Below are 13081 nucleotides of genomic sequence, written 5' to 3'. Positions count from 1 at the left end.
AGTGGTGGTGGTAACGATGTGGTTATTAATCTAAAAGTAATTATATTGACGTAAATAGTAGTGTAGTTATTTTATGGTTAAGAGATGTATCTTTTATAAATTTACTTTATTAAGGATATTATATATTAGATGAAATTATTTAAATTAATTAATAAAGGAGATAGATAGTTTAGAAAAATATGAATGTAAAATATTTTAAAGATATATTGGGTAGATTTAGTGTGTGAGTTAGAAATGTGTTGAAAATTAAGGGTATTTTAAAGGTTGAGAGTTAAAAAGAATTGATTGTAGTTTATTTATTAATATATTTTTTTTGGGTGGGTGTGGGGGGAAAGGGGTATACTTGGCCATTTAACAAAATACGTACCCAATTATTTACCTTATATATACTTTCGTACCTATCTTCTCTTTGGATTTGAGCTTGTCTTGAAGGAACAAATCAGTCACCACATGGAAATTATTTGGTTTCTCTTTAGCATACATATACTCGAATTTTTGTCACAAAGGAACGACCCAATATCAACTTTCATTTGTATGTATAAATTAATGTATATCCTCAATTAGATTCAGAACCTGATTCCTATCAAGTCCCCAACATGCGAATTAACATTAATTTGCATTGAGTATTATATTAATATGATTGTGATCGATCGAACTTCTCAGATATGAGTGACATGTACATATAATACTCCCTCCCTCCAACCAAAGTGTCCAGTTTTAGCAACAAATTGAAGCTGTTAGGACAAAGAAATTAAGGTTGGGAGGGAAAATGATTACATACAAATAAATCAATACATTTATGTACCGTTTGATTTATTTTAAGGAAGCTAAACAAAAGTTGACGTTTGTATTATTAGACATATAGATAAATAGTCATATATTAGAAGGGATAATGTGTAATTATATACTCTATTTATACTCCTTGTAATAATCTTCAGTGGATACAAAAGGACTCTAGCTCATGGTTGTATGCCTATACTGATGCAAACTTTAAATCCCTAATAGATGCTGATTGGGCAAGCTCTCTTGATGCTTGTCGATCCACCGGGGATTTTGTTATCTATCTTGGTACAAATCTTCTATATATTCTGGTCTTTCAGAAAACAGCGTGTTGTCTCTCGGTCATCAACCGAATCTGAATACAAGGCCTTGGCTGATACAGTTGTAGAATTGACTTGGCTTGAAGCTCTTTTGCGTGAACTCAATGTCCCGATCAGATTTGCTCCCATTTTATGGTGTGATAACTTAGGAGCTACATACTTATAAGCAACTCCCATTTTCCATGCTCGCACAAAGCACGTCGAGGTTGATTCACTTTGTCAGAGAAAGAGTTGCTCAAGGGAAGCTTTCAGTTCAATATATATCTACACATGACCAAATTGCTGATGTTTTCACAAAAGCGTTGTCTTCAGAAAAATTTGCTACCATACGTCCATACGGTCCAAGCTAAGGCTCGTTTCCCAGGCTTAGCTTGAGGGGAAATATTAGACCTATAGATGAATAGTCATATATTAGAGGGGTTAATGTGTAACTTTATTTATACTCTATTTGTTATCGTCTTCGGTAAATACAACACGATTGATTAACTTGTATGCTTAATTAGACACACTCGATCTAACAAGATTCACTGATTCACATGCTGGAGTTTGGAAAAAATTTTGTTTCTTTTGTATTGCTAATTCTATGGGAAGGTCTAATTTGGACATTAATTCAAAACAATATTTTTCTTAAATTAAATTAGTATTATTGCTAACCAAAGGGTTAATCAAGTAGAAACTGACGTGGAAGGAAAAATAATTGTAGCACAAATAATATTCTACAAAAAAAAAATCAATTGTTTAACAAGAACAACTGATCATGTTGCATTCGTTAGTAATTTATGTACATGATTCTGGTTTTGAAATACAAAACAAAGTTAGGCATGAAACCCCTTACTACAAACGTAAATGGCGAAATTGTCACAAGCCATCAAAAAGCATGTAAATTAAATGAATCAAAATGATCGAAGACGGGGAAAGAAGGTATAAACGCTACCCTCGACTCGTATTTGTATCATCAGCCGGAGGAGATCTGTCGTTCTTTAAGATTCACGACAATAACACTTATATTATCTTTGCTGCCACGAGCCATAGCCAATTCTGTCAAAACCGTGGCTGCGTTCGTCATTTTATATTTGTAATTATCTTTTGTTGTATGCTGAAATTTCTTACGAAAAACCCGTCCTTCTATACATTTGCTCACAATATGACATGCCAATTCGTTTGACATGACATCCCACAAGCCATCGCTCGCTAATATCATAAATTCATCATTTTCGTGTCGTTTGGTCACTGTAACCTCTGGTTTTGCAATCACATATGGTTTTAGTTGTCGATCACCTACAAAAATATAAACAAAGTAATTATTAATTAACTAGATTAATTAATAAACCCGGTCATCAAGATAACCAGCCAATAAATTTGTTACCTAAAAGACACAACAACAATAATACTCAGTTCTGTCAAAAGTAGATAGTCAGATAAAAGAACAAAAGTATTTATATTGTATTGTTTGTATATGGAAAAGGTTTTATTTGTTACCTACCTATTGATCTTGAAGTAGCAAGAACCCCCAAAACACGAATCCCATTCCATTCAATCACCTTTCCACCCGAGTGTTCGATCCGTTCTAGCTCATCGGGTCTATCCGGCTGCACGTACGTATATAATACCCAATTATTAAAACATTAAAATATTCTTTGTTAATATTAATTTTTGAGCTAGAAAATTATTTGAAAACGTTCTATTGTGCATGCATATATATATGTAACTATTTGCCAAAATCAAAACTTGTAATTACTGAATATGAATAAGCTAGTTACTAGCTGCTAACTATCAATTCGCTGTTAAAAACAATAGATTATTATAATGAAGTATGAATAACCGAACTACCTTATGATCATTAGACAAAGGCAAGGTAGCACCACCACGCGAAAGAACAGCTCTCGAATCACCACAATTGGCGACAACAATCTCTTCATCACCAACAACGGCCACAACAGCCGTTGAACCCGTTGATCCAAGCGGATCACTCTCATTGACTTCCTCGTCCATTTTCGCAAAACTTTCCACCATCAATCCCTCCCAATCCTTATTCATTTCCCCAATATCCATCATGATCATTTCTTGTGCCAACAACTTGTGTAACCTTTCACGACAAGCATTTGCAACGCGTGACCCCCCATGCCCATCATACACACCATAAAAGTCGAATTTCTTCTTATTCGAGTTTTCTTCGTTGTCCGTCGTCACTACAAAACCTAGTTCTACACTCACTGCATCCTCCATCTCCCTTCTCCTTCCAATTACCGACGATCGATACGGAATAATACTATGATCATTAATATCATCACCCTTTTGATTATTGTCACTATTATTAATTAAGTTCTCCATAATCCTCCCTCTTTTTGATACCACACAATTACCATCAGATCCATTACTATTGTTTAATGCTAAAACCTTCAACCGCCTTAGCTCGTTTCTCTTTCGACGAGCAAGTACATTAACGTCGTCATTCTTGCCCGAAAAACCGGCAATTTGCCTACAGTTGTTTAAGGAAGAGGTAGAAGATATGGTATGATCTATGTTATTATTAATCATCATATTCGATCAGTTGTCAAGAGCTTTGAAAAAACTATCTTTAATTTGAAAATGATCGAGAATATATGTAAGGAATTTATTATTTATATGTATAAAAGGAACGATAGACATGAAGGCATATATGTATGACGTACAAAAATGGTGTGATATGTATTTCGGCGGTCAACTACGGGAACAGGAGCCTTGGAGAAACTACACGTAGTGAATATGGATTCGGTGTATCAAAGGCATACGTGGCCGGTGGAAATTTATTGGATTCTTATCAATTTAAATGATTACAAAGAATATATCTATATCTATTTATTGTGTGTTATATATATATTCTAAGTCTATATATGATATACTTTTGGTATAATATCTTTCCGCATAATCAAATTGAAAAGGTACGCGCGTGTTATTTGTAGCAAATATATGGCGACACGTACGTGTGTTTGTTTGTTGGTGCATATATAAGCTTTTGTGGACTAATATTGCAATAAGTAGTTGATTTCACAAATTAAAGTACTCTATTTATTTTGCATATGTACGTGGGATTTTATAATAGAATATTGCACATATGTGTTTACACAAAGTTGCGCACGACTTTGAAGACAAACTCAATTTTAATTGATCTTCCTGCTCTAAATATCTTCAAACACAAAATCTCACGTAATAAGTAACTTTGAGATTGTTTTAAGGATCGATTTTGCGCCATATACGAGCTCCATTAAATTAAATAGTTGTAAAAATAGCAATGGAATCCTAAGGTATAACTATTTTTACCTTGTTTTACTTATGTTAACAAGATTATTTTCTGCTAATTGGAGGACTAATTAATTAAAGGAGGTATTGAATATCAATTGATTTGGTTATTAATGTATAATAATAACATGATATTGATCTATTACTTTACTAATAATGTATAATCAACTAAGCAAATGAAGTCTAGCGCGGCTCAACTGGCAGATGCATTCCTGGTTTTCTCACAGGTCTTGGGTTCGATCATTAGGAGTGACAAATATGTGGGGTTTTTTTCCCTGAATCACCCATTATACAGTGAGGTGTTCGCTGATGTAAGCTAGTTTGTAAGTGAGCACAATGGAAATGAAGAAGATCCACCTTGTTCATGTTTACTTGTTTTAACTTAATGAAAAATTTTCATAACAAATTATGTATACTCGAACGAAGAATTGTTCACGTACGTTCTTTTGAAAAACGAACAAAAACGAGTGCAAGATAAATAATACTCGATAACAAGTAACATCTTGATATAAGTTTAACATTACAAACATATATATAAAATCTTAAAAAGCTATAGATAGCTAGGTGTAAAAGAAAAAGTTACAAATGAATATAATTAAGCGAAAGGCTTAACAAATTAACCTTTACAAACAAACTTTTGAACATTTGTGAATAAGTACGTACCAGTTGTTCCGGTAATGTCACGATGTGACTGCATGATCTTATGTGATAAAGACTGCAAGTGGGTCGGGGAAATATAAGTTCAAATCTTATCAAAAGCAAGTGGAAAAATAATTTGTGCTTCACACTTGGTATGAGTTCCATCACATGCAGTGTGCGTGTTTGGAGTATCAACATGTTACATGAGACCAGAAGGTTCTCACCATTTATTTATTTATTTATTTTCATTTGTAGATAAGTTATATGAATCGTTCATGTATATAAATGAATGACCAAAAGTTGTGTACTTGTTTATTATTTAGCTAAACCAACGGATCTTTCGTTTACATTCTTTCAATTACATATAACATTTTCATATTATTGAATATTTGGTTCTGATTTATGATACATGATAGCTGATATTTAATCATATCTAGTAATTAGCTACAGGTATTCCATGACCCATGACCCACATGTATTTGTTTATGTTTGATTTTTCGTATTGTTGTAAATGATAAAAGGAGAAAGCGGTTTGTTTGGCGCAATATAAGCTGGTCCAGAAATGAAGGCTTTGGAAGTGATCAGGTGGCGGTTTAAACTACAAAAGCTATAACTCATCATCTTGCATCCAATATTTTATTGATTTTGTTTGACAGTTGTCGACTTTTCCGACTTTTAAGAATATAGAGATCCATCGTCGTATATAAGGGAGTGATATTTATACAACAAAAATTAACAATAATTCCTGAACATAATACTCCGTAACAATAGTTCCCCTTATATAATACTCCGTAACAATAATTCCAAACATATGTACTTAGTTAAAAAAAAAAATTAAGCTGTGATTTAAAGAATTATAGTATATATTGGGTATGTTTAATAAAACTAACTGGTAGTTGGTAGCTAAAAGCTGTTAGCTGTAACTGATAGCTAAAGCTTTTTAGATATATATTTTGGTGTTTGACAAATTAGCTAAAGCTTTAATAAAATGTATAAAATGTCAAAAATAGACGTAATAAGTTAAAAGATTTAATACTAAACATATGCTATTATATATAAGTTATTTAACTAAAAATAAATTAGTTTTTTTTCCTACATATATAATACATAAAAAAAAATTAACTTATTTCCCACATAAACATATACATAAAATACATAAAAAATGAGATACTTAATAACAAGTACAATTACAAAATGATAATGTTACAAATAGAAATAAAAATACTAGAAATCTGTTGTGTAATATGTTACTTGTAATTACATGCAAGTTGTGATTTAATACTTTTATGTATAAAACGCATATACAAATATAAATATAAATATTTTCATTGTGGCGAGTCAGATAAACACCCATCACTATCAACTATCAATAAGTATTACGTAAATGAATGAAAAGAAAGGTTAGTTAGGTAAATTTACGAATGAAAAGCTTCCAGCTTTGTGAAACGCTAGGAGTAGTGTTTAGAAAACGAGCTTTTTCTCAGGATTAAAAGTTTCAAGCTCTTTCAATCAAAGCTTTTTATTAGATAAGAATTTTCCGGTAAAAACTTATAGTTTGAAGCTCTTAAAAGCTTCCAACGAAACATACCTTAATTGGATTTGCCCCAATTAAAGATCCATGTCGATGAAGAGATTCACATTTAACTCATCAAATAAGAATAATTTATCTTGTTGAAACTCGAACCCAGTGTTAAACTAACAACTATTTTAAGTATTATCGAACCCAATGTTAAACTAACAACTGTCTTTAAGTATTATTAACATTTTAAATACTACTATATTCGTCCACCAAAAATTATCTACTTAGAAATACATTGAATGAAATATTTACTTGGTAAAGTATTACTTGTGTCTCAATTTTTATCAGAATTTTAACAATTATTATATGCACTATGTTTTTATTATCATATTAATTATTTAAAATTTAGTTGATAGAGAAAAGTCAAAGAAAATAATGCTAAAGTATAACTACAATTTTTTTTTAAAGGTGAATTTCGCTGGAAACTTCGTGTCGCGATTCGACAGCGGAAGGTCTACCATACGTTGCCATAACCGGGTCCACGCTAGAGAGTTCCCTCAAAGTAGAATTGCTTATTTTAAATACCCAATAGGGGGAAACACCCCATATTAATTCGTCCGAAGACATGTCGACGATCAATAGAGGTAAACCCTACCCACTCAGACTTGAACATGGGTATACCCAAGTCAAGCCTTCATAAAGGGACTTCCTTATGTTCTCCCTAAAGCTTGAACTTAAAACCTCATGGATAAAGGGATGATATTTCAACCATTGAGCTAATACTCATGTACGAGTATAACTACAATTAGTTCGTGATTTTTGGCATTGTACGTAAGCCAATTAGGTGTCTGCTCAATTAAATGATAAAAGGAAGTTTGACCAAAAGTCTATAAACGGAATGATATTTTTAGTGTTCTGGTAACAACATACATGGGTGATGTCTAAGCTCTGATTCAAATGGTCGAAATATTATTATTTTTTTAACAAATATTTCAACACAAATGCTTCAAAATATAATCGATGGCTACCAGGAAGTAGCTTCAACAGGTAGATCATTATCTAATAAATGACTGCTTTACAAACATTGAATGTTAGTCACTACTTTCAAATAAACTACTCTTATAAATGTTGGCTCTTGACAAAGAAAGAGATGAATGGATCAAACAAATTCCATGTACCGTATCGAAATGTAATCAATGTCGAAGAGATGGAAACAAAAGAAAGATACAGGACCCATAATCTAAAAGATAATTAATATCGGAATAGGACAAAAAAAAATGTTCAAGTCGTTAAACAATACCATTTTCAACAAAATAATACATCTGATCGGTTCATGGTAGTGTACGGTGTACCTAGTGCTGTCAGTTGGTCAGGGGTTCGGTTTGTCACGGATTGCCGATTCTAACTTGACCCATTACAAGTTTTAGTTAACTCTAACTTACGACCTATTAATCGAACCTAACCCAATGACCTAGTTAACACATGATTCAAGCATTTTATTGGGTTGGCGAGTTGTTTCTGATCAAATTATGATGATGAAATTGTAAATTTTAAACGTTAGGGTGTAAATTCTTTCTAGATAAGAAGATATTACTCACTGTAAATTGTACATGATTTTTCTAAATAAAATGAGAGAGAAGAACATAAGATTAAAAAATAAAATGTAGAGGATAAAATTGTGAATTTTAGACGTGAGTATAAATTATAGGGAAAATGATCTGTACCGCAGATTTTATCTAAGCTTAGGTACTGCCACTTTAAAAAAAGTTACAAATTAAACCTTTGAGTTTGATAAGCATACATACCTCCCCCTGAATTTTACATAACCTCCATCTAAATTTTACATAATCTCCCCCTGTTTTACCTAAGATAGGTACTGCATGCTTTACCTAACCGTTCCCCTAAATTATATTTAGATAAGGTGATATATACAACGGATACATATATGTAAATTTCTTATTAAATATTCGGTGAAAAAGGTATCTGATTGATGAAACCATACATTAAAGTAAAACAAATAAAATAAGATCATGATTATTAGATTATGGTAAAACTGATGTTCAAATATTCATAGTGAGTAAGTATATATATTAAATTAATACCTAAAAGTTTTCATGATTTACAGTGATTTCAGTTAAAGAGAAAATGATTCTCTATTTGTTTTACTTTAATATTGGTTTATTTAAAATAGATGTTGTAATTTAAAAAAAAAATCGGTTAACGTGTTGACAAATTGCCCGATTGACGACTTAAAAATACCCAACCCTAACCTAACTTTTTCATGGGGAGTTTTGGGTTGAGTTGAGTACCATGGAAAGTTTTCGATTTTAGTATATATAAATGGGTTTGCCCACTATATATAAAGTTTTCAATTTTAGTATATATAAATGGGTTGGCCCACTAAATTATTTGATGTTATATGTAGTGGGAAGTTATATTATTATTTTTTTGAAAGGGTGGAAGTCATATATTTAAAGACCATACATTTTTCATAAAAATCTCGTTTAACACCCTCAACAAGTCAACATGTTACTATAAATGGTCATATGGCCTGGTTTAGGCTACATGATTCAATGTGCTTAGATTCTTGTAGAAATTATTTTTCTCACGATTGACCTAATAGGCGGAACCACATTGTAATTAGGGATAGCCCAGGCTACGGGTCTGCTAAATCGATGTAGTATAATTTGTTTTCGAAAGTGATGTAATCTTTATGAGTGTTACGGGTCAAAATAATATAGGAAACCTGTCAATGTAACTAACTCTAAACTTTAAAAAGATTTTTCTAACAATTAAACTTATAAATACATACTTGTGCATCTAAATGAGAAATGGAAAGTATGAAAATGAAAAAAAAAAAAAAAAAAAAAAAAAACACCTCACTCTTAGAACCGTTAAAAAGAACCAAAAAAATCTTAAAATTGCTAAAAACTATAACAATCTAGCCTTTGTCGGTACTTTACGACAATACAAGGCTAGTGGTAAAAAAAATTTGTGCTACGGGTCACTTCGAATCCTGGTTCCGCCACTGATTGACCTAATGGGTTGTGTTTGAATTAGATACATCATCGCCTCAACCTAACCTTGATACAAACTTCCAACTATAACGTCTAGTCTATGCAGTTGCCAACTTGGATTTCAAGTTCAATATCCTAACAGATTCATCAAGGTACTTTTTTAGCATTAATATTCATTTCTTTATAAAGCTAGACCAATAGACTAGTTTCTTAAAGATTTCTATCATGATGACCTTATAGGGTGTTTGTATATGTAACGGGTAAAAAATAATAATAAGTCTGGTCAATATAGCTAAGTCTAAAGTTCTTAAAGATTTCTATCATGATGACCTTATAGGGTGTTTGTGTGCGATTAAACAGGAATTAGGAACTGTCAAACTCTTAAAAACGACAAAAATATAATAATTTAATTAAGAACTGCTAAAATGCAAATACAAAGTTAGCGTTAAAAAATTGTATTTCATGTCACTTTCAATTCCGGTTTCGACACTACATAGAGAAGCAATTTAGATAGTCTATACACTTTCAAAATTGGAATTTAAGTCGAGATGTTTTATATTTGTTGCATCTGTCTTAAAAACATATGTCCTAACTAGAAACAAATCGTACGCTCATCTTCATGTCAGAACAGTGAAACCCCCTCTTCTTCCAGGTATGATGCTTCATTCTTAGGACCAATTTTTTGTCTTTGGTAATGAGCAGTTATAGAGGGTTACAAAGGCCCTGTACAGTGTCTTGATTGTTGAAACACGTTGGAAGGTCAATATATCAGAATATGTGCCTTTAGAATGTCTGGTGAAATCCTTGAAAGTATATGGAAAAAATGTCAAGTAGAAAACCTTTCGCATTCCTATATTGATGTCCTTTACCGATATTTCGAGCTATTACACTAAAACAATGTCAACATATCGAACAAAGGGAACACATACATGGTTGTCAGTCAGAAGATACTTTAGCCGAAATACAAAGTGAGTTAGCATACTTAGGAGAATTTAGCTCTATTAATTGATGTTTAAAGCACTCTAGTAAATGAGTCCACTGGTTCCTACTTCATATCCTGTCCTTGAACAGAGTTCTACTACATTTAGGAAACAACCATCTAAAGCCTAGTACTACTTAAGCAAAATGAACATGCCTGACATACAAACATACTTCCTTTTGACCCGTTTCCAAGGTTACGATAATCACATCCAGCCCTGCAAATAGCCGAACCCCCCAGGTTCCACATTCCATACAACCTACTGAGCAGCAGTTTCCCGTTTTATCCTATATCCGAAGTTCCAAACTATACAATGTCTATAACTTAATGTACTGTACAAACTATTTTTTTGTTAAACCATGTTAAATGTCACAAGCTCAGATACATACCATAACAAGAATTGAATCTTTATAGTAAGTCAAAATCACAAATCACCACTTCCTCATTACTCCCTATTAAACAGGGAACAAGAACTAAATCACATATCGGCTTACAATCCGAAACTACATATTAGGAAACTGTGATTAATTAGTTCATGTTTCAAGAAGTCTGGTGAGTCCACTGGTTCAAGTCATTTATTGTTCGTTAACCTGATTTCGATTACATATGGAACACAAATATATAAAGCCATATGTCACTTCAGGAAATCACAAGACTCAACTAGTGAGGGATCAGATATTAGGATGAACAACAGAGATAATGGGTTGTGCATAAATGAAGTGTGAGTTCCGTAAACATGGCGTTTTTCTTTCATGTTTTACGTACACTAAGTGTCAATCCAGAATAATACGTATGTTCAATCTACTCCAATGGACAGCTCAACATAATTAACTGTAATGCCAGGCATTTGCTTACCTTGTATGCAAATCAACACTACAGTTTCACCACCCCCAGACAAGCATATTTGATCATCGACGTTAAAGTGTAAGGTCATTATATATTCAGCTAACAATCGATTATTAGGCTTAAAGCCGACTATGGAACATATTTAACACACTAAAACAACATGATTTCAGTGGCTAATACCTCATATCTAACGCGAGATTTCGAAAGACTAAACTACCAATCAGGGTATGAAACATGTACAGATATGTTTGATTAAGGTGATAAGGCTACCGGACCACTAAAACCACCTAAGGACTGAACAATGTAAACGAGAGCTGTTCGAGTTGATTAACCAGCAATATTACTGCTAAAGCCAACATAACACCTCCTTAACAAGATTGCTTATAGAAATAATTATAGGTCAAGCCTAAACCGTATACTATAACCTTTTGATGATGCTCGGCGTATTCATACTTTCAAATATTGCTAATGTATGTACAACTTAACTTGACATATGTGAACTTCTATTAGATACATATATACATATAACATTAAATACACTGCGATACAAGCGTTCCAATTAAGATAAATCAACAAAACAAATATTTGTGTGATTTTTGTTTAATAAGCTAAAAATCCTTCTATTGTGAAAGGAAATGGAAATTGAAACTTAAATGTAAGGCTATGTAGATATAATCACATTACAGTACAACAAATATACAACAAATATATATATATATTATATATATATATATAGAGAGAGAGAGAGAGAGAGATGAGCAAAGCAATCGCATAAACCCTAACTTTATTATAATTTGAATCACAATTCGCATAAATTATGGTAACAAAATAAGCTTAAAAATCAGAGCAACGGCCGTTACGTTCCCAATCACCAAATCGAGTAGGTTCGGGGCCACGTGGACCTCCGATTTCACCGGTTTCTTTATTGATATCAGGTTCATCTTCATCTTCAACTTCTTGTTTGCTTTCATGATCATCATCTGCAACTGCTTGTTTCATCTGATCTTCTTCGTTTTTGTCGGTTTGAATGTTTTCAGTTGAAGTAGAAATTAATCGGCTTAAAGTGTTCGACGATCGGACGACGGTGGAGATGATTGTTGCCGCCGGCGGTGCCGGTGACGGTGATGAGATTAGGCGGCGCAGGTTAGACATTGCGATTTTCCTTTTTTTCTTCTCTTTTCTTTGAAATATAAACGTAAATGTGTGTTACTCGTATATGCTTTGGCTTTATTTACGTGGTTGGGTGACGTGGCTTAATTTGGATGACATGGTTTTTGTTGCCACGTTAATGGATCCATGATAAATTACTCAATAGAAGCTATACTTCACTAACTTAATTTCTGTTTTGATAAATTATACTTGGGTAACATTCATGCCATATGACAAATGGTATATTAGTACTACTTTTTTACATCTTACCACAAACAAATTGTAAATAGTTAATCCAATCGATCTGACACTCTCATTTTCGAGTTATACATGTGGGGTGAGAAAACAGACACTTTCACCTCTACCCCGAGGCAATGTCCATAGTTCACATCCCATACTAACGGGCTAATCAGTGGCGGCTCAAAGTTTGTAGAGGCTTCAAACGAAATCAATTTTGGAGACCTAATCCATTACGATATAAATTAAAGTAACAAAAAAAAAGTAGCTCAACTTTTGTTATTTAACTACTAGTAATAAAAAAGATGTAGATATT

At 32.6% G+C, this 13081-nt stretch overlaps 2 protein-coding genes across 2 annotated transcripts; both read right to left on the bottom strand.

Moving 5' to 3' along the window:
* Nucleotides 1–1996: 1996 nt before the first annotated feature.
* On the bottom strand, nt 1997–3641 carry LOC122590155 (protein phosphatase 2C 51-like). The gene is made up of 3 exons (XM_043762490.1): nt 2931–3641; nt 2584–2689; nt 1997–2378 (listed from the first exon to the last, which is right to left on the bottom strand). The coding sequence occupies exons 1-3, from the start codon at nt 3639–3641 to the stop codon at nt 2056–2058; spliced, it is 1140 nt and encodes a 379-aa protein (XP_043618425.1). The 3' UTR covers nt 1997–2055.
* An 8493-nt stretch (nt 3642–12134) lies between these two features.
* LOC122589477 (succinate dehydrogenase assembly factor 4, mitochondrial) lies at nt 12135–12574 on the bottom strand. Its single transcript, XM_043761770.1, has one exon. The coding sequence runs from the start codon at nt 12529–12531 to the stop codon at nt 12214–12216; it is 318 nt and encodes a 105-aa protein (XP_043617705.1). The 5' UTR covers nt 12532–12574; the 3' UTR covers nt 12135–12213.
* Between the last annotated feature and the right edge of the window lie 507 nt (nt 12575–13081).

The sequence above is a fragment of the Erigeron canadensis genome, chromosome 2 (assembly GCF_010389155.1).
Source record: "Erigeron canadensis isolate Cc75 chromosome 2, C_canadensis_v1, whole genome shotgun sequence".
Classification (NCBI taxonomy): domain Eukaryota; kingdom Viridiplantae; phylum Streptophyta; class Magnoliopsida; order Asterales; family Asteraceae; genus Erigeron; species Erigeron canadensis.
Note: the sequence above shows the minus strand (reverse complement) of the source record. Positions and strands in the feature narration are given on the sequence as shown.

Coding starts and splice junctions, on each gene's coding strand:
- LOC122590155 (XM_043762490.1), bottom strand. CDS start 3,641: ATGATGATTAATAATAACATAGATCATACCATATCTTCTACCTCTTCC. Junction 2,690..2,930: donor CTTTGTCTAATGATCATAAG/GTAGTTCGGTTA, acceptor ACGTACGTGCAG/CCGGATAGACCCGATGAGCT. Junction 2,379..2,583: donor TGCTACTTCAAGATCAATAG/GTAGGTAACAAA, acceptor ATATTTTTGTAG/GTGATCGACAACTAAAACCA.
- LOC122589477 (XM_043761770.1), bottom strand. CDS start 12,531: ATGTCTAACCTGCGCCGCCTAATCTCATCACCGTCACCGGCACCGCCG.